This window comes from Taurulus bubalis (assembly GCF_910589615.1).
Source record: "Taurulus bubalis genome assembly, chromosome: 11".
Lineage (NCBI taxonomy): Eukaryota > Metazoa > Chordata > Actinopteri > Perciformes > Cottidae > Taurulus > Taurulus bubalis.
Window position 1 is genome coordinate 14,979,366 of NC_136599.1, and position 20,275 is coordinate 14,999,640.

General features: G+C 43.4%; 1 protein-coding gene across 3 annotated transcripts; it reads right to left on the reverse strand.

Annotated features, from left to right (window-relative positions):
* Positions 1-8,959: 8,959 nt before the first annotated feature.
* Positions 8,960-19,563, reverse strand: huwe1 (HECT, UBA and WWE domain containing E3 ubiquitin protein ligase 1). 3 transcript variants are annotated; one of them, XM_079226009.1, is made up of 23 exons: positions 19,399-19,563; positions 18,985-19,195; positions 18,607-18,731; positions 18,299-18,519; positions 17,748-18,139; positions 16,909-17,563; positions 16,100-16,811; positions 15,900-15,991; positions 15,097-15,253; positions 14,607-14,739; positions 14,231-14,433; positions 14,054-14,136; positions 13,257-13,359; positions 12,812-12,961; positions 12,460-12,705; positions 12,254-12,371; positions 11,994-12,134; positions 11,616-11,903; positions 11,312-11,417; positions 10,926-11,043; positions 10,372-10,553; positions 9,895-10,085; positions 8,960-9,800 (listed from the first exon to the last, which is right to left on the reverse strand). In XM_079226009.1, exons 1-23 carry the CDS (start codon positions 19,466-19,468, stop codon positions 9,698-9,700), a joined length of 4,800 nt encoding a protein of 1,599 aa, XP_079082135.1. In that variant the 5' UTR covers positions 19,469-19,563; the 3' UTR covers positions 8,960-9,697. The 3 variants fall into 3 exon arrangements, with proteins under 3 accessions (XP_079082135.1, XP_079082133.1, XP_079082134.1); XM_079226007.1 differs by having other exon boundaries at positions 13,904-14,136; XM_079226008.1 differs by having other exon boundaries at positions 13,904-14,136; positions 19,441-19,513.
* Positions 19,564-20,275: the final 712 nt, after the last annotated feature.

The following is a 20,275-nucleotide window of genomic DNA, read 5'->3' on the forward strand; positions in this document are numbered from 1 at the left end:
CCTGCCTCCCTCCTCCTCCTCCTCCTCCTCCTCCTCCTCCTCCTCCTCCGTTCCCTCCCTCACTCACTCTCTCTTCACCTCACTCCCTGTGGATTCTGACCATTCCTTTATTATACCTACCCTCCTCCTTCCTGTCCTCTATCTATTCCCTCTGTCCTCGTCTTCCTCCCTATATACAGTCTGGATTAGAGGTCCAGCTGCTCTTATTGCTGTTTTTATATTCAGCCATGCAGTGCCAAGCATAATAATATATACTGTACATTAGCATAGAGTACAAAGCCTGTGGCTCTACAGCCCTTTTCCTTCCTTCTCTTCCGGCACCATCCAGGAGCTAATAGACTGGAGGTGAAATAATGACCGTAGGTGGTTTTGTGTTGATAATCTCTACACTCCACTGGGCTCAACTTCCAGAAGCTTGTTTAATTCATTCTACCACTAAGACATTAACTGGGCTTCAATTCATTAGTGTAATCAAAGGTGGGGTGAATGTTACATAACGTTGGTGAATAAAAATATGTCAGGAATTACTCTCATATTTCACAAGATTCATAGATGCACTGATTTCAGGGTAATTCAGGGGTGGTCTGGCTTTGTTTGCTGTTGTGTCAAGATACATGTTATCAGGTGACTGATCCAGAACACAGGATGATAGAGATCTGTAGGTGTTTTGTTTGACATGCTTTTATCTCTTTGCAACTTGATTACTGTGAATGTGTGTCAGTTATACATCAGTCCGTTGGCCTTATTTCCCCTCCAGCTCATCCAAAAGTGAATCTTCCTTTACTTGTTTTTAAAGCACTGCATGGACTGGCACTAGTTTATATTTTAAACCTTCCAAGTCCCTTTTCCACTTTCAAAACCCTTCAAATCCTCTAAACAATTACTCTTTTCAATTCCAGGCTCTCAGTTAAAATCTGAGACTCGCTGAGCTTTTCCCACTGCTAAAACCCACCCCTCTCTTTTGAGACGACTTTGACATATATTTCAAATAGTGTCTAAATAGTATTGCATTTCCTCTACTCTTTACTTTTTTTTATGCAACTAAATTTGAGCGGGTATGAGTATTTAGTAGAAACAACCATAATTTTCATTAGCCACACTCATGGTTACCTGGATGGCAACGTCGGCCTGCCAGGATGTTAATCGCGAGGTTGGCATGTAGGTCTTTGAATGATATGTCTTGACATTTATTTGTAAAAAGAAAATAATGTAATAAAAGTACTGAAAACACCTTACAGACACTTTGGGACAATAACACAGGTCTCAAACTGATTGACAGTCCTGTGACTCATCCATCTGCCCTCCTGCCCCGTGAGTGTTTTTTCCATCTTTACACTATGCCATCGCAGTCCCGGAATAATTTGTCTGAGTGTCTAACGATGACAGGGATGAGTTTACATTGTAGTGACTTTGCGTCTCATTCAGACGCTTTAGTATCAGACGTCGAGTTGCGTGACAAAGCGTTGGTATTTGAATGAGATACTTGGTATGAGAACGGGCTGGACCATTATACCTGCAGCATGTTAACTGAGCCTCATTGAAGCCTCACAGGCTGTAGACACTTAGTCTTGCTGGAATAAATCAAAATAATTATTTTTGTTAATCAGCCAACTGTTTATTTTAATCATTTTGTTTATAGTACTTTGTACAATATATCTGTTTTTCAGTTTGCACTTAAAAGATAAATAGACTCTGGTCTAGCAATCTGTTTTGTCCTGTGCCTGAATTTAAAGAGAAAGACAGAAACAGGAATGAGGACACACCGCCTACAGAATCATTTCAAACTTGTTCCTAAAAATAAAGTATTACAACAATTCAAGTAATTGGGGCAGCACCATGTACAGTCAGAAATCTCTTATTGAGCTGCTGTAGTTTTTCTTTGTGCCTTTCCAACCTGAGGGTGTCAGCGTGCCCATCTGCCACTGGTACCAGAGGATATGCCAGGCATGCAGACAAAAGCTGCCAAGGGCGCACACAGCATGGGAATAATGATTGATGAAGCCTGTTTAGATAGGTGAGAACCTCCGCTATTATCCGCCGGAGAGGCTGGATGGCTGAAGAAAGAGTTCAGGGTCGAAACTGGGCTGGAACGACGGCAGGAGGGGACACAAAAAGTGGATGATTGGAGATGAACATGAGGTGCACATGACAATGCTGGATTAATCTGGAATCACAGAGTTGTTGTGGTTGCTTTACACTAAATGTGATTCACATTGGCCGTTAAGTCATCTCCACAGCCTCTGTTCAGACCAAGCAATTAAAACATAAACCAACACTGTATTATTTAGATGGCGGGTGCAAGTGGAAGATGGAAGTAAATAAGCATCCTGCTTGAAGGAAGTCTTACTCGGACCGATCAATAGAGATAATGTCTTTAATGTCTCTCTCTTATTGTTTCCCCTCCTCATAGCCAGAGTTCAAAGTTAAAGATAAAGTCAAACAGGAACCCTCCTGTTTGATTTTTTTTCTAAACCCACCTTGCTGAACTCTGAAATATAAACTTATCTGCAAGGAGACATTTACTTGAGCAGTCACACTTCCCCCATCCGGCCGGGCCTTCACTCAAAACCATTCATCTGTGTGAAACTTCTTACTTGCCCTTGCAAAAGCTCTCTGCTCATTTCCTTTCCTACCGACTCAACTGTAGGCGAGTCAGCTGGCAGACTTGCGGGAGAGATAGAATGATATACGAGGAGGAAGACGGGAGTGTGGAGCAAGAGAGATGAAGGCTATGAATGAACAACTTAAAAGTCCTGAGCTGCAGGAAAAACATGAGGTCAGCAAAAAACAGAGACAGAGAGAGAGAGAGAGAGAGAGAGAGAGAGAGAGAGAGAGAGAGAGAGACAAGTCCATCATCTTAAAAAGCAAGGAGACAGAGGCAATCTAGCAAATGGATGCAGTATGTGTGTGGAGGTTCAGAGAGGGAGGGAAATCAGTACTGAGATGGAGAGCACAAGATTAAAGCAGAAAGAAACAAGAGGATACTGTGTCATAGAGGAGGGTGTGATGGACATATACATATATACAGACAGGTGTTTGAATTGAAAAAAAAAAGTTAAAAAACCTGACTCGTTATGTCCTCAAGGGCTCATTGGATCGGGAAAAAGAAAAAGTGCTAAAAGCCATGAGAGTGCATTTTATTTTCCTTTTTTGAATGCTTAATTTCATGAATTTTCATGAATTTAATTAGTTTCTTGATGTGCATGTATGTTTTTCTACATGGGAGTTGTTGGTTTTTGAGATTCCCCTTATCTACAATTATGTATTATCAATATTAATAGTGAGAATGTTAAAAGAATGTTATTGCGGATGGAAGGGGGGAAACGTTTGTCAGTTTCTTGAAAATCAAAAAAACAAAGTCATATGTGTATTGTAACTGTAAATGAACTTCGAGCAGATGGTGCATACAAATAGGAAGCTAAGTGGACACAGATGGCCGAGGAAAAATATTTCCTAGTTTATGGGAAATCAGTGATGAGTAAAAAAAGTTTTGGCCAATAACGGCAGACAAAAACATGGGTTTCATAACATGCTCTCTCCTCCGTGTTGTAAAAACTAAATGTTTGTATAATCCAAGTGCATCAATAACGGGTCTTGTTGGGTGCTCTAAAACCCGCAAAAACAACATTCCCCCGGCAGCAGAAGTGTATTTGCAGCCTGAATAATTTTCCAGCAACAACACCAACGGCTCCACCGGGGAAGATTATGTCATTACATAAGAGGAAAAACATTAAAATTAAGGAGAGTGGGTTCACTTCAGGAGGAAAGAAGATGGCGTCTGAATAAGGGCTCTAACATGAGGGCTCATCTGGATAATTGATTGATTGGTTAATCAACTGAAAATAAAAAACATTCGATAAGAAATTTGTCATTTATCAAGAAAGAATGCAAAACATTTGCAGGTTCCTTCTTACATCATACCTTTTCACAGAGGAACATCATTGATTGTCTTGTCTACACCTATGTATGCTGGCTCAATGCCACAGCTTACTGGTGATGTTATTGCCTCTGCTTTTCCTGCTGTAAAAAGCCATGAAGTCTACCGTGTAAAAGATCCATTGGCTCCGAGAACCTGGGATTGACATTTCACTCATTTCAGAAGAGGCAATTATTCAATAGAAATTTTGTATAATAAAAGAAATCAAAAGATATTGCAAAATTACCATTTGTTGCGACCCTAGTCTGACCTGCTGCTCTGGAGTAGCAGAGGATTAAAATAAATTATAAGAATGTAATGAAATGTGCTGAAGAGGCGCTTGAAGCCACAGAGAGTGATAGAAAAAGATTGCAGTAAGCCAATAGCAGGGTGGCAGAAAAAGAGAAAAAGAGTATTGATGTGACAATTTTACAGAGAGAAAGAGAGGTGACAGGCCATGATGGAGTAAGAGTCAGAAGTGAGCAGTCAGAGGTAGATTCAACTACTCTCTGCTCCAACAGTGCCGGTCCACTGACTGCAAGGATGTTGATGTGGCGATTGGAGATCCATTGATCCGGTTAAAGTCATTAGGCGGCCAGAAGGTCAGCCAGCCGTCTCTGACCTGCCGTTAATCACTCGCTAATTGAAGGGAAATTACTCTGATTTAGTTTCCTGCCATGCTTAGAGTGGCCCGGCTGCCAGATATGACGAGCACTTCACTCACCAGCCCACATCTCATTAAGCATGTTAACTGCATGTAAATAGCTACGAGTCAGCCTCAAGACAAACGTGTAGTGGCACACCAAAGGTTAGAGCACCATCAAAGAAAGGTTGTCGTAGGATAATAAAAATGAGGGCAGTCATTCAGAGGGGAAATGGCAGATTATGTATAGTCAAATTTTCATCAGTGACATTCAAATTGAGGTTTTGCATAATGTGTTATTGCGCAGTGTGCCATGTTGTTAAAGCCAAAGAATGACTGAAGTTAACTAGTTTAATTCCTCTCATTTTAAGGCTATTTTCCTCTAAAATTAGAAATGACCCTTTGCTGTACTTTGTCTTGTATTACAATGCACCATGTAGGAATTACATCATCCTGTGAGTTGCATTTTGTTTTAATACAGTGTAATGAGGTCGTTGGGAAAATATCACCGGGAGGAGTGAACATTACACGCTATGTTCACAGATAAAAAAAGATGTTGATTTCAGATTATGCCATGAACGTCACCGCTGTTATTACCTCCCGCTTTATTACATCTATGTCAGTGGCTCCACAATATTACGTCTCCAAGTGATAACCGTCAGCAGTTGACTGCATTACAAGATCTGGAATATGACAGGGCTGAAATTCATGCAGTAGTTTACCTCCTCTAAAATGCCACAAGGTTGCCACTGAGGGGGGTTACAGATGCAATGTGGTAAATGGATAGCGACCACAGACACTTGGAGGCTCAGAGGTAATAAAGACTATGACCTTTACAGTAGACAGACTGTCACTTCTGGTTTGAAGCTGGACTCTGGTCTCAGCGCATGTGTCAGTGACTAAAGGCCAGCCTACGTGCACCCACCTGAGCCCAACGTTTTCCACCGCTGACCCTCCATCCTCCCTAAAGGACAAATCGCACACAGTACTTGAACGACAATAGAGACAACATCACTAGTGACTACAGGAATGTCTGCTGCTCTCCTCCCGGGTCTTCGTCCTCCCAGGCTGAGCAGAGATAGCGGCCTAATCAAGAGGTGATGACAACCCCGGCAGATTCACAACAGAACATAACACCCTCGCTAAGCCGTCACACTGCTGTCAAAACTAAGGGCTGCTCCTGTCCACCTTGATATGTCAAGTTTCTCCTTTATCTACACATGTGCTGCAAGACATTCGGAGTACAGAGAAATGTGACAGAGCACAACATCATGAATCTGATTATCAAGTTCACAGTCCACAGGGATGCTTTATATTTGGAACATCCATCATGAATAAACCACACCGAATTAATGGTAAGAAGCAATGACAAGCTGTGCTCACAGCCTGTAAATAGCAACACTGCTAACTGGTTTCTTCGGCAAATGAAGCCAGTGTTAACGGATAATGAATATTCATCAGGCCTCACCTTTTTCATTATAGTGCTTCGGAGGATCAAGAAACCAGGAAGGAGCAGAGGTGCATGATGCATTCTGCAAAGGAAGGGTTAACCATCACCTTTTCTTCAGTATAAAAATCTCTTTACCTAATTAGAAACATTAGACCAATTACTCTAATGAACTGATGTTGTCCCATTGCCGGTTTGCGCCTTGTGCTAAAGAAGCCTTTTGTCATTTTGCTCCACGAGCGCTGTAATATTGTGATTTATTGCAGAGACACTGAAGACAGCAGCAGTAAAATGTATTAGGCCGGGAGCTTTCTGGCCCATACACAAAGCAGTCATTATTAATCAACTCCACCGGCCTTCATTTCCTCCGCAGCTCCACTATCACTGATGGGGACGGACTATTTTCAGTGCACTTTGTTCACTACCTGTTTGTTTTTTTACTTAATTTATGTTGCCTTTAAAGCATTCACTAACTATTTATTTATCATATTGTCGGCTGAGGTACCATAGTGGGACAAATTCTGAATTTGTCACACCGTTATACTCACATGCAGACTAACAGCTTTAGTGGCACCAAACACACAAATAAATTAAATTAATGCAAAAGTCTCCCCTAAATTGTTCCCATAGCATGAAATGGAAAACATCAGAGTGACTTTACTGGAAATCAAAATGCACTGACTTGGAGAAAGCGTGTCAGGGAACATCCTGTTTACTCTGTAGTGTGATGATTCCCACCCAGTGGAGGGCCGTCCCAGTGTATTGCAACAGCTCATTTGGCAAAACCACTGATTTCTCAATCTCTGGAATTTAGATTTCCCCGTCAAATAATTATTTTTTTTCATAAAACTGTTGCGAAAGGTTAACGCATCTGTGGGGAACTGCATTGTAAAATGTTTTTTCTCAGCAAATTCAATGGATGACTTAATTATGTTTCCTCTTTTATTGAAAAACAAAGCCACCACGCAGCAACAGATGCTTACAGAATATGCGAATCACGCATGGCAGAAAATTGCATCATACATGAAGGGGGCAAAAACCTGGCTAGCCAATGTACTGTAAAACCAGGGCTTGCTGGGGGGGCTAAAATCCCTGCATGACCACACTGTAATTTCATTTATCACGCCTCAGCACACACCAAATCAGACATGGATGATCCCCATTCTGCAATGAGTGTGTGGGTTTGCAGTTGGGGTGGGGGAGGGTCCAGAAAGCAGCAATAGAACACCTGCAGTAGTGGTGGTGGGGATTTGATTTCCACTGTTGTAGCGGGTCCTCAAGTGGAACAAATTCACCACGCAAGAGCAGGGAGAAGATGATGGATACACAAGGGAGGATTAAAAGAAAAACAGGGAACGACAGGTGAAAACTGCAGACATGCAGGGGCTTTAGTGGAGGAGCCAAGAGCCAAACGGGGAACCCAGAGGCAGAACAAACAGGTATTCTTTAAGCGAGTATTGTGACTACATAGGACATAAAGTAAACAGCTTTAAATCCCCGGTGATAAGGGCCCCATTCCAATCCGGGCCCTACAGCCTCTCCCTGCCTACTTCCATTCCTAGCCACAACATTAAATGCCATTCCAAAGCAATTACCTGGGCGTGGTGGTGGATTATATAACCCTGCAACAGCGAGTACATCAATGTTGACTATAGATGCTGACTCAACCAGCATAGACATGTAACTCAATTTTGAGTTTTTCATGGAAAAAATGGTTCTGTGCAACCAATTGTATAAATATTTACGAATAAACTGCTCAAACTAAGATCAACGCCTTATTAAGGGGCCAGATTGGAATTGGGGCAAGGAGTTTTTCAGGGTGTGGAGATTTATTTTACATCGTTAGCATGAGGTGTTTTTAAATAAACTGTGCATTAAAGTGCATTTCCAAGAAGCACATGAACATATTTAAACCTTCTTGTCAAAGTGGGGTAATAATCATCCAATACTGGTGGCTGACCTGCCATGCAAGGAGCTGGCCTGCCCATCCGGGTCAACTTACTCAAGGGTTCAGACTTTGCTTAGGTTTACCGAAGTGGCATGACTCGATTAAAAAATGGCTGGTTAGTTCTTACATAGAGATTAGAGTCCTCACTAGTTTACTAAATCGTTTAGGCCTACATCGATGAACTGGCAGCCTTAATCGTTTGCGAGCCAACTGACAAAGGAAAGGGTATAAAAGAAAGAAAAGAAATTGCAATATAATCAACAAAAATCTCCAAGTACCAAATCAGCTAACATCAGCTTTCATAATTAGATATTTTCCTCATTCTAAGCTTAGTAAATTGATCGAGTCCCTAGAACAGATTGTTATTTTACCGTTACAATAATAGGTTACTAAAGGTTTCTTGGCACCTAATTTACACAACTAGTCTTTTTTTAAAGTTTTAATTGAGCAACCAGATTCAGTAACTTACTAGTTTAAAGCCATCTGACTGAGGTTACTAAGAATTTAGAAAGGACTAATGTAAACAGACAGTTTACAAGTCAGTTTGTCATTTCTCATATTCAGCTCGTTAATACCGACAGTGACATAAGTACTGACAATTGTTTCAGATTAAATGGCAAACTAGGCCAGTGTCCTGGAAATGACAGCAATAAGCTCCTTTTATGCTCCAACTGATTATTTAAACCTAAAGGCTTCGGGCAGCGCATGAGAACTGTGCTTCAGGATTTCATCATTCACTACACGTCGTTACTGTACTTGATTGATTTTGTTTGTCTGATTCACAGCTGGGATCAATGGCAGTGTAAACTGTCACAGAATCTTTGAGAAGTCACTTGATGAACGGACGATCAAAATACTAAATATCTCTATTGAAATCGTCAAATAATTAAAAAGTACTTTGGTGTGATTACACACAATTAACACATTCAATTTTGATGAAATTAATTCACTTCAAGTAATGATTAAAACACTGTTAAAAGAGACAATGGACGCAATTTTATGCATTTATTCATGTAGTTATTCCACTCTGATTCAAAGGCTCAAGGCTGGGTCAGCGATTTAATAGCCAAAAATACTCTAGAATTTATGGTTAACTTTTTTTTAAATTTTTTTTATCTCCTTCAGGTTTTCTCTTCATTTTTTGTACGATCCTTCCTTAAAAATGCCACAAAACTTTGAAAAGTGCATTTTTGTGAATATCTCCAAAACGTGTTGTTCATATACCCCCGATAAAAATGTTCCCCATTATCAAGGCTTGTGAGGTCACAAATTTGCAACAAGAAACAACAAACATTTTTTCCCCAAAGGTTTTATAACCATCCTGTTCAAACAACATTCTCTTTTTTCTTTTTACACAGCCAGAGAACAAAAAAGATTAAACATAATAAACTCCCAAACCTTTTGTACAGAGAAATCAAACTAAATGAAGAAAACGTCTCTTATATTAGTCCATGTTTTATCCTCTGAATCCTCTCTTGCATTTGCCATTAAATTGGGAAGGGAGACACAATTGTGTCAACATGAGGCTCTCTGTGTTGTACGCGATGTCAATCAGTCCATTTCACTGGTTTTATCTGTTATATGGAATAGAAACCAGTAAGTCTAGGCCGTTCAACAAGTAATTCAGTAATGTCTATGATAGTGTGTGCGTGCGTTCAAAGGTTATCAGTGTGAATGTGTCTGGCATAGGCAAATCTAAATCAAGTGTTTGTATGCATGTCTGTGTGTTAGGAGTCTCATAGTTTAAGCCAGTCCGAATCCCTCCGAGCATTCCTGAATGGCCATCAGCAGCATATGTCTCAGCTTTTCATAGCTTTCATAAGCTGGGAGGTCCAGCTGGTTAAAGCTGAGGATGAAAAAGAGAAAAAAAACAATGTTACATTTTCACAATTTAGTTTCTGCCAATATTGTTCAAATGATGTATGCCTTGCTGTGTTTACCAGGTATGAGCAGATGGCAGACGGTCAGTGGAGCGATCATCACGGTGTATCTGGAACTTCTGGATGCCGTTCATGCCCTCCAAAGCAGCAAAGCCCTGAAGGGGAACCTTGGATGTGCCGGTGACAAACTGTAGGAACTTGGCCCGATCTGCCTGGTCAAAGGACCGCAAGGCCCTCCAGAACCACTGGATCTATAGTAAAAAAAGATTATACAAAATAAATAAAATCATGCAGCCGAGTTATGGGTCACAACAGTGTTGTCTTTGTCGTATTCTTTCATGGGGAAAATAGTTTACTTCCACAAATAAAATGTGGCTTCATAAGTTCTACTGAGCTAGACGCGAGATACAGAATCTGCATTGAAATTAACAATCCTGGATTTACTGTCAATTCCTAACATACCAGTTGGAAGTTCTTTCAAAAGTATGTAGAAGTGAAGACAATAAAATAATGTAGTACACGTTTACACATCCATACCTGGATGGAGCTGGACTGGTATTTGTGATACTCAGTGTTGGCCTTTAAGTCATCGATGTCAATAGTGGGCAGGCCAGAGATGAGCAGCTCCAGTTCCTGCTCGGTGAAGATGGAGATCAGCCTCTTGGGGATGATCTCGTAGAATCCCTCAAGGAAGGCTGCCAGCTGCTTGCGGATCGCACCTAATTAACAAATTCTATGCACGTTAACTCAGATCTTTCTGTAGCAAATACAATACAATAATTGTTTTTTATTTGGTGGCTATTTCTTTTTTTAATAAAGTAACTGAACAATTTATTTGAGCAGCTGGAGGGTGCGGCATATGTTAAATCAGCCATCTTCCATAGAGAAACCCCTTCAGCTCCCTGCTGCATACTCATTTCAGAAGAGTGCTGCCACCTAGTGCTTCATTTCGTGCACCATTGAGATTTTTTATTTATTTTTATATATTTATTTATATTTATATATATATAGTTTTTGTTTCTAATACTGTATTACTACAGCCCTTCTGCTAATGAAAAGGGTAATATTTGGTAAAAGAACCACAATCTCACCTGTCATCTTCATCTGGCATACCAGGTGCACATACTCTTTTTTGTTTTCTTCTGTGACCAGAATATTGGCTCCATTCGGCTTGAGGTCTCTCACTTCACATACTCCAAACTCCTGGACCTACAGACACAGAGTACATGCAGGCTTTCAGTACCACTCGTTCAGCTTAATATTTCACTGCTAGTCACAGATGGTATCCATTAAGAGTATTTTAAGACAATCAGGTTGCAAATTACACATTTGCAGCACTTATTATGTGATAGCATAAAGCATTTAGGATTCAACCCCTTGAGGCACTATCGCAATTTCAACATTTAAGAAGATATGGGCATGAGAACCAATTTTTCCACTTAAAGCTAATTAAAATGTTCAGAGAACAGACACCAACCTCTGTGCTGAATGTCAGCTCATAGCCCAGCGTGGACACATTATTCTCCAACAAGTACACCAAACCCTGGAAAAATGGGTAGTCCTCGCTCTCCATGTCAGTGTACCTGGCAAGACCACAGGAATACATCCATATTATGTACATATTCAAGAAAAGGTCTGCAAATATAGAAAACCAGCTCTCTGGTTGAAACACCGTTTAGTGTAGCAATCAATAAGGCATTATTTGTTTGGACAATTAGTGTAGTCGCAACACATCTTGAACAATTAGAATACTTTGCTGTAACTGCCAGTGGCTAAAATACCTGACACTCTTGCCCAGAATGTGCTTGTAGAAGCTGCGGGTGAAGTAACACTCCAATAACCGGTTATCGTAGACTGCCTTGGCCACCACACGACCTACAAACTTGAAGTAGCTGAGGTGGTTGGGGTTGCAGTGTGATGAAGGGTTGATGGTATAGGTGACACGGTCACCTGGCGAAGTGCGAAACAGGGCGTACATGGCGTTGAACATCTCCCGGGAGATGATCATGTACCATTCCCTCAGCAGGCCACCAGCATCCTGGCCCTCCTCCCCTTCAAACACAATGTATCTGTAATGAAAGGAAGCAGAGTATGACTCGGTCTGAGTGGTTCTGAATTGAGAGAACACGCAGGTGGATAGAGGGGCAATGGAGCCTTACAGCCTATTCTTCATGTCCTCTGGGCTTTTGCGATGCAGCTCCCTGTAGGAGTCCTCAAACACGTGATCTCTCCTCACATGCACAGCCATGTCCTCCTTTCTAAGACCTTCATCCAGTCGCTCCAACTCCTGGCGGAAGTACCTGCACAGATGTTCAGAAAGTCAGTAATTGAAAGAAAACTGAAAAAAAACCTGTTCTAAAACTATTAAATCTAAATTATTAGATAGTGTAAGACAGAAGTGTAAGAAAATGACCCTTACTTCCTCTTCACGTCAAAGTCCAGGATGCGTATGTAGTCAACCAGTACGGCAAAAGGCCCATCAGCCAAGTGAGTGGTGGACTGGCGCAGGATCTGGTTAAGCACTGTGCGGTGAGTTTCTACATTGAAGAAGAATGAGTTCCGTTACACACTGTAATATCAGAACAAAGCGTTAACGTTCTCCTTACTTAAATCCTTCAAGCTCACCAGCAAAGCGGAGGAACTTCTGCGTATCCGGTGGAAGGTTTGAAGAGATGTGCATGGAAGATGGTTCCCTGGAAAAGAACGGGTCCAGGGATGAGGGTGTGGCAGGTGTGAGTGGTGCTGGTGACAGTGGTGGAGGCTCATCCTTGATATGAGAAAGCTGGCTCTCTCGTGTGTCCCTCACAGGAGGTTTGCTTTCTCGCTCCGTGGCATGGACTAGGAAGAAGGCCTCCACAGCAGGCTGGAGAACTGTGGAAACAAAGAAAAGTTAATTACGGGAAGAAATCAGACAACCACACTCATCAAAATGACACAGCATAAAAAAAACGCATTTCTTAAGAAGGATTCCACTTACCCAGTACGGCATGCTGGTCATGAGACTCCTCCAGCTCTTTCAGGCACTCCCCGAGCATGTCCCATAGTTCATCCAACAACAGCTGCTCGCTGAGCAGCGGGAGGTCTGGAAGTCTCTCCTCACTCTCCGACTGTCCGTTTCCATCTTCATCTGGAAAATTATTTAAATATTGAGCCATGCACTTGTGTTACGCTGTCATCAACTGTGACTAGAGTAGTCATTTATACAGCCCAAAAAATTGTCTCAATGTTGACGAATAAATCTATACTCTACAGACTGTGCAGTTTATCCATGTTAAAATTACTTGAGTTATTAGTGTTACTATCAGAGAACGTTAGACACATTGTGCTCATTGTATGTGAAGGTTATTTACTGGAAAAAAACAAAGAACAGCAAATCAGCAGGAGTTTTAAATTGTCATTAACAGTTGCCAAGCAAGTCATACCCAAAGGTGCAGGGTCCTGGTCTAGAGGAGATGGCTGGTCCACATCCATTGGAGAATCATCTCTCTGGGCAGCCTGGGCTTCTGACATTGACTGTACTTCAGACTACAGAAAACAAACCAGGAAGGACCAGAGAGACAGAGTCACAAGATGAACAACAGGGAAAACCATGAAATAATGATGTGGCATTTGTTTTTTCTAATAGAAACCATCTTGACTGATGTTGCCATGCATAATGACATTCCCATGATCCACAGAGAGGAGGGGAACTGGAATTGAGTACGGAAGGAAGGCGGGCCAAAAGCATGAAGCCATGCCAGCCAGCAAACAAACAACATAAGTGAAACAGATCAAACAGTTTGGAGCAGACAGCACATTCATATTATTTCAACAGCCGAACATATCAATGCAAAGATAATGATAGAAGCTGCAGTCCACTGCCACATCTATCTTTCTGCTAATAGAGCTGCAATGTTCATCATGGCAGCAGCTGTCACTGTGCATTAACCAGATAGTAGGCCAAAAGGTTATGTTGTTTACAGATACAACACAGTACCATATACAAGGTTTAACTTTCAGCTTTCAAATGTTCTCCTACTGTAAGTGTGTGAGTAGGAGTATGCCTGCCATCAGTGCAGCCCATGCTAACCGTGGAAGCAGCAGCCGTGCCAGCAGGGGGAGCAGCACCAGTGGGGGCATGGGGGGCCGCCACTGACGATCCGGCGGCAGCAGCGACGGCAGCAGAGGCGGTGGGTGGGGGAGCCTGTTGGAGCCGACGTGCCCGCTGACCCTCTCTCACCATCTGGATGATGGCGTCAGCCTCAGCCTCTAGTTGACGCACCGCAGCCTGGATACTGCTGGCTGAGCCTAAACTAGTGGAACCTGGCGGTTGGGAGAGGGAGAAGGTAGTTTCACGATATAGTCGCCAGGATATTGTACGCATACATACAAATGTTTATATGCTACATCTTCTTACCTAACCGCCCTGTCTGTTTGGCTTTCTTGTTAGCGCGCCGTGTGTCCTCACGGAGCTGGATAATGACCTGCAGCACTCTCAAGAAAAACTTTTGCGTTGACGTCTTGGAGGTTAGTGAGCTCATACAGGGAAGCTGTAGTTCACGTCCCCCGAGTGTGCGTTTTTGTGCAGCCACAATGACCACACTCTCCGAACCGTCAAACCTGTTCCCCAGCCAACAAATGGTATACAAGGTAAAGGAAATTGTAGTTGTGACAAATTAACTTTCATGCAAAAACAGATAGTAGGACTACTCAGGCCAATTTAAACACATGCAAGAGAGACTGCGGTAGACCTAAAGTCACTGGGTAGCCCAGAAACATCACTTCTGGCTAACCTGCTAGACATCTTGCCCTTGAGTCTGCCTGAGATGGAGGTATCCTCAGGAGGGGCATCCGGGGAATGTGAATCCGCTTGTGCTCGTCTCTGCTGTTCCAAGTTGTATTCTCTAAGTTCAGCCAGCAATGTGCCTGAGAGAGAGAAATTGTTCATGTTTAGGTCTCTTCAAACCAGTAAAGTTGCAGTTTGCATCCATGTCTGTGCAAAATGTCTTTAAGTTATTATTTGATCTTTAGACATTTGTGTTAAGTCAAACTTTGAACATGAATTCTTGAGCCATGGCCAAAATGTATTGTTTCCCCCAAGTCTCAGTGACCAGTCACAAAATCTATAATATATAGACATCCTTCAGTCCAAGTTGGACTCAACTGATTAGTGGACAAACATCCGCCGGGTGCGGAGGCATTACCAATGTGTGTAAAAAGAAAACTACATTTGCTTTAATAGGAGCATAAAAACTAGCATCTGTGTAGTTGACCAGCACATACCGATCTGTTTGCAAAGAGTGTATCCGAGGTGTCTAGCTCCACTGAGCAGCAGTCTGAGCACAGTGTCTCTGGTGGCGCCATCTCCTCTAGATAACTGCAGCAGGATGTTGGCTGCATCCTCTAGACCCTCCTCTGAACATGAGTGAGATGTCAACACCTTGTAAGGAGGAGGAAAAGCATTATTAGAAAAAACCTCTGAGGGATTATTAATAAAATTGCAAAAAGATGTAAGAAACAACACAGATTAATTGCCCAAAGTGCAAAACAATGAAAAAGGAGTAGATGATGTCATCAATAGTTCTTTATAAAAGCTCCCAAGCAAAAGTGCCTGTTTGTGTCAGTCCAATTGGTGAAAGAAAATGCAGTTCTCTGGACAGTCAATATAATGTAAGCTGGATGACTGATCTAACTGATCTGCTTACCGACTATGCACGAGTGCAGGTTGCAAGAGAAAAAAGGCAAAAAAAAAAAAAAAAAAGAAACTTGTTTGTCAACTCCGAATAGCCTCCCACAAAGTTTCGAAGAAGCCACATCAGTGCACACATCTTAAACCATATTTAGCACATTATTTTACTTGTAGGTTATACACTTATTTCTCCTCATCCTAGAAAGATACAAAACAAGTGCAAGCCCAGAATAACTTAAAACTTGCTTCTCCCTATCCCCATAGTTTGCAAATTGGATTGCCTCAAAGTATATGTACTCAGATTAATTGATGCAAAGTTAAAATGTTCCATGGAGTTTTGGAAATTCATAAACATTGCATGATGACAGTATGAATGACAACCTATGACTCCCCATACCTCCACAGAGAGCTGAAGCTGTTTCTCTGTGAGTCCACTGGAGGCCATCTTGTTGTCACACTCTGTACTGCTAGTAGTGCCCCTCAGTTTTCCTGTTTTGGGAAAATGGTCCAGAAACATAAACATTACTATTTTCTACCGAAATCAATGTTAATCTAAATGAATTGATGACATCTTATTTTGGGATAAATGAACACTACCTGTAGAGGTTATTCCAGTGGACGTTGGTATAGAGATTGTTGTAGAGGATGTCTGGGAGGCTGCTAGACTTGTCCCCGAGGATGTACCCTGGACTACAGCTCCCACAGAGGCCCCTAAGACTGTCACAGTAGGCTGGATAGAGCCTGCTGACACTGTGCCCTGTGTTGTGATTTGGGCTGTGACTCCTGAGCTAGATGCCGTGGTGGGGATGGCAGCCTGTGGGGTTGGGTGTCCAGCAGGCACCTCGGTAGCCTTGTTGTCAGGCAGGGCAATGGATATGAGGGAGAGCAGACGCAGCAGCTTTTCAGTGAGTAAGGAGCTCCGTCTGATTACAGGGTGGGACAGCATGTTCATCAGCTGGCCGAGTGGAGAGGTCTCCAGGCTTAACTGCGCCCCATCAGCCTCTGCACTGCCCCCCAGAGGCACTGTCTTCATAGAGGCCTTGCCCTTGCGGCTGACATTCATGTTGTCCAGTTTGACCAGAAGGTCCCAAAAATCAGTGGAGATTCCTAGAGACTGGAGAGTAGCGGCATTGGTGCCAAAGGAGTTCTGGGTGTTGGAGGCATTGGAGCTAGGGTTACCTAGAGATCCTGTTCTGGAGCCCACACCTCCACCCCCTCCCACAGAGGTGATTGAACAAAGACGAGAGTCCAGGTCAGACGAAGATAACATATCTTTGCAGCGCTGCTGAGTAAAGTGGCTGGGGAACACCTGCATGGACAGAAATGAAAACGAGTCAATTATCATAACTTAATTGGCTTAAAAAAACAACAACATACAATCAATGATGAATCAGATGAACGCTCACCTTTGCTAGCTGAATGAGTGTGTCCAAAACATGTCGACAGACCACTGGAGCAGCTTGTGGGTGGATGTGGACAGTGGAACCTCCACCTCCAGCACATGCGACTCCTGCAGCAGTGCCTGCCATTCCTGCCAGAGTTCCAGATCCTGTTGAACCCCCAGCTGAGTGCCGGTCAGCATGCTTCCTACCTGATGCTCGCTGAATTTGGAAAATGTTTGTCCGACAGCCCAAGGCTGCATCCATAGAAACAGAGAGCCAGGAAAGCTGGCTGGAACTGCGAGACTCCACCCTGTTCAGTAGCTCTAAGGAGGAGGAGGAAGAGGAAGAGGAGGAAGAAGAGGAGAGGGAGGAGGTAGTAGACCCTTTTCCTGCACAGCCTCCTTGAGTGCTCCTCTTGCCACGAGAGTCTTCTAGACGTGTGGTCTCCACACAAACCTCACTCTCGCTGCTGCGTTGGAGGATAGACAACAGGCTCCGAATGACCCAACCACGAGTCTGGGAGTGGTAGCAGAGGTTCCTGAGCACACGATGCAGACGGCTGGTGTTAAGCTTCGGTTCATCCACAAACAGCAAAACCAGCAGGCAGGACAAGGCCTCGTGGTCCAGCAGCAATCTACCGCGCAGACGTAACAAGGAGTCCACGCTTGAACTGGATGGTCTGAGGAAACAAAAATGTTTAGTTTTTCACCTGTCAAAGGTGCACTATGATTTGATCAATACCATCTCGGACATTTGCAAAAAGTCAGGAATTTCTGAAATCCCTCGTATTATGGTATTACATTTTCAAAAGTGCTAAGAAATGTGAATTCTCAAAACAAGCTATTAGATCAGTTTCCTCTCACCTGTGGTTTGTTCCTCCACCCATTTGAAATGTGCCTCCTCTCTGCACAGCAAGTCGCGTGTACTGGACGCCACGATTGCTCCCTAACCGACTGGTGAAGGCTGGTGAGCGCAAGATGGCTGATAGGGCTGAAGATGAGCTATGACCAAACAACCTCTCATGCATCAGTTGCCTCTGGCGTGCCTCTTGCTCTCTACGCAATGCGGCTGCTTCAGCAGCAATGTCTGGGGGCATGACAGCCAACACGCTGTCTTCCATGTCCTCCAGGACACTACGCCGGAGCTCTGAGGGCAGTGTCTGGATGAAGGTGACTGGATCCAAAGGAGTGTCTCCTTGTTGGGGCTGTTGGGCTAGCTCCCTGCGCTGTTGCTCAGCCCGTTGCTGGGCAAGCACCTAAGACAACCAATGACAATCCCAGTTAGGATAAACAATTATCTGAGATTCTTTTACTCCTTAGGCAAGTATTCATATCCCCCCCCCCCGACCCCTTTTAGATCTAAAAAGGTAAGCATTGTGTCATCTGCAATCTCATTTCAGTGAGGAGTCTCTTACCTCCTCCTGGATGGCAGGTGGCAAGGCTGCCAAGAACTCAGGGCTGACCTCTGTAACCCCTGGTCCTCCCAGTACAGGTGCTGTAGTAGAAGGCAAAGTAGTGGCAACAGGGGGACGGGAGGGTGGTCTGATGCCAAGCTGATTTTGCAGCACCTCTCGACGGATGTCTTCAGGAAGAGCTGCCAGAAAAGAGGGATCCACACCCTCTGGCAGACTGATGCCTTCCAAGACAAATACATCATGAGATGTAATATTTCAGTAAGAATATAAAAAACCTGCAGAAAAAGTAGGAGCGCAATCAATTTTACCTGCAAGAGGGTCCTCATCCTCATTGCTGGTGGATGGGAGGGGCTCTTCCTGGATGGCCTGAGACTGGCTATCAGCGCTATCACTCCTGGGCATTGTTTCCCCAGGTGATGAGACAGAAGTAGAGCTGTAAATATATAAAAAGGCTATCATCAATCCGCAACACTATGTGTGACAAATTATTCAACCTATTAATACATTGTCAAATCAAAATAAAGTTGTCTCAGACTGAAACAGCGGTTACATGCACTGGCTGTTAAAAGTCCAGATTGCATTTTACGCAATCTGGACCTTTTTGTAAAATGATCTGGTCAAGTGATACAGGGTACACAATATTGCTTTTTAACATTTGGTAAGAGATTATACTTTATACTACTAACCCAGTTTTTGCATCCGTTTGCCGGTCAGTCAGACCACTCTCTGTGCTGCCGGAGAGTTCCTGAGACAGCTGGGTAGTCTGGGCAGGGTTGGGAGCAGCTTCTTCCTGAGTGGCAGAGGCAGGGCTGCTAGTATCCATGGGTGACCCTTCCAGTTGTGACACACCCACTATTGCAGGCTCTGAGGTCTCCACAATGTCTGGACTTAGAGAGGCTGAGAGGGGGGGAGTGAGGGTACGGTTAGGGAAGGCATGAATCAATGGTCCGTCTCAAAATTCCTTGGGTAATTGATTTGTACTTCAGTGTTCAGAAGACCTTTTGACAGCTACTAGCTAATAGCACGCTTAACATTAACATTACAGATGGTGTCCTTACGGTTGGCTAGTCTGTATAAGAGAGTTTTCAAAGTTAGTCTACCTTCCCTGCCTTCATCCAATGCTCCTCCACCGACTCTCTCACCGATTGTGGGTGCCGGGGACATTTCCATCTGAGATGCCTCTGCTTCACCGTTTGGCCGGTCAGATGCCGACAAAGGTGGAAGGCCTGCCCCTGCCAGAGCAGCCAGTGAGCTTGCATGCGACTCTGCCAGTAGCAGGTCAGTAATTGGTTGGTGGACCTGCTGACTGATTGGAGTCTCTAGGGAGACTAAGGTCTGTTCATGAGGAGCAGGTGTGGTGGGAGTGACCTCTCCAGATGGGGGAGCTGTAAGGAAGCCCTCTGAGACCCTGGGTGGGTCCAGACATGAAACTGTACCACCCTGAGCCTGCTCACCCTCTGCAACATCCAGAGAGAAAAAGTATGTGAAGACAGGAATATAGTTTTTATGCATTCTTGAACGGAAAAATTACTTTTGATCTGAACTTAGTGTAATCATGTTTAACAATATGCTGATTAGTTATTGATCATTTTCTAAATAGACGACAAGGACCTCCACTGAGGAAGGCAGTAAGTTGTATAGTTATCTCCTGAACGGGGTGCACAATCCTGATCCCCAACAACAACACAACTTACTACCTCACCACAGCACAGCCTGCAGCAGGAAAATGCAGCGCATACAATATACATAACATGCAGCTTTGTACTCCAGAGATGATATGTAAATATGTGGAAGAAGGTAAGACAGAAACCACTTGCAGCAGATGTAGATGTCCAGCTGGTATGGCATTACCATAGGAAAGACAGTAGACTGTATAGTTATCTCCCAGATCTGGTGTGATCCTAAAACTATACAAACTACTACCTCAGCCCATAGTACGCTCTGCAGACTGCTTGCCTCTGGGTGCCCGGCCCTGAG

Coding starts and splice junctions, on each gene's coding strand:
- huwe1 (XM_079226007.1), bottom strand. CDS start 19,468: ATGGAAATGTCCCCGGCACCCACAATCGGTGAGAGAGTCGGTGGAGGA. Junction 17,564..17,747: donor GGTGGAGGAACAAACCACAG/GTGAGAGGAAAC, acceptor TTGTTTCCTCAG/ACCATCCAGTTCAAGCGTGG. Junction 12,372..12,459: donor GAAGTTCCTCCGCTTTGCTG/GTGAGCTTGAAG, acceptor TCTTCAATGTAG/AAACTCACCGCACAGTGCTT.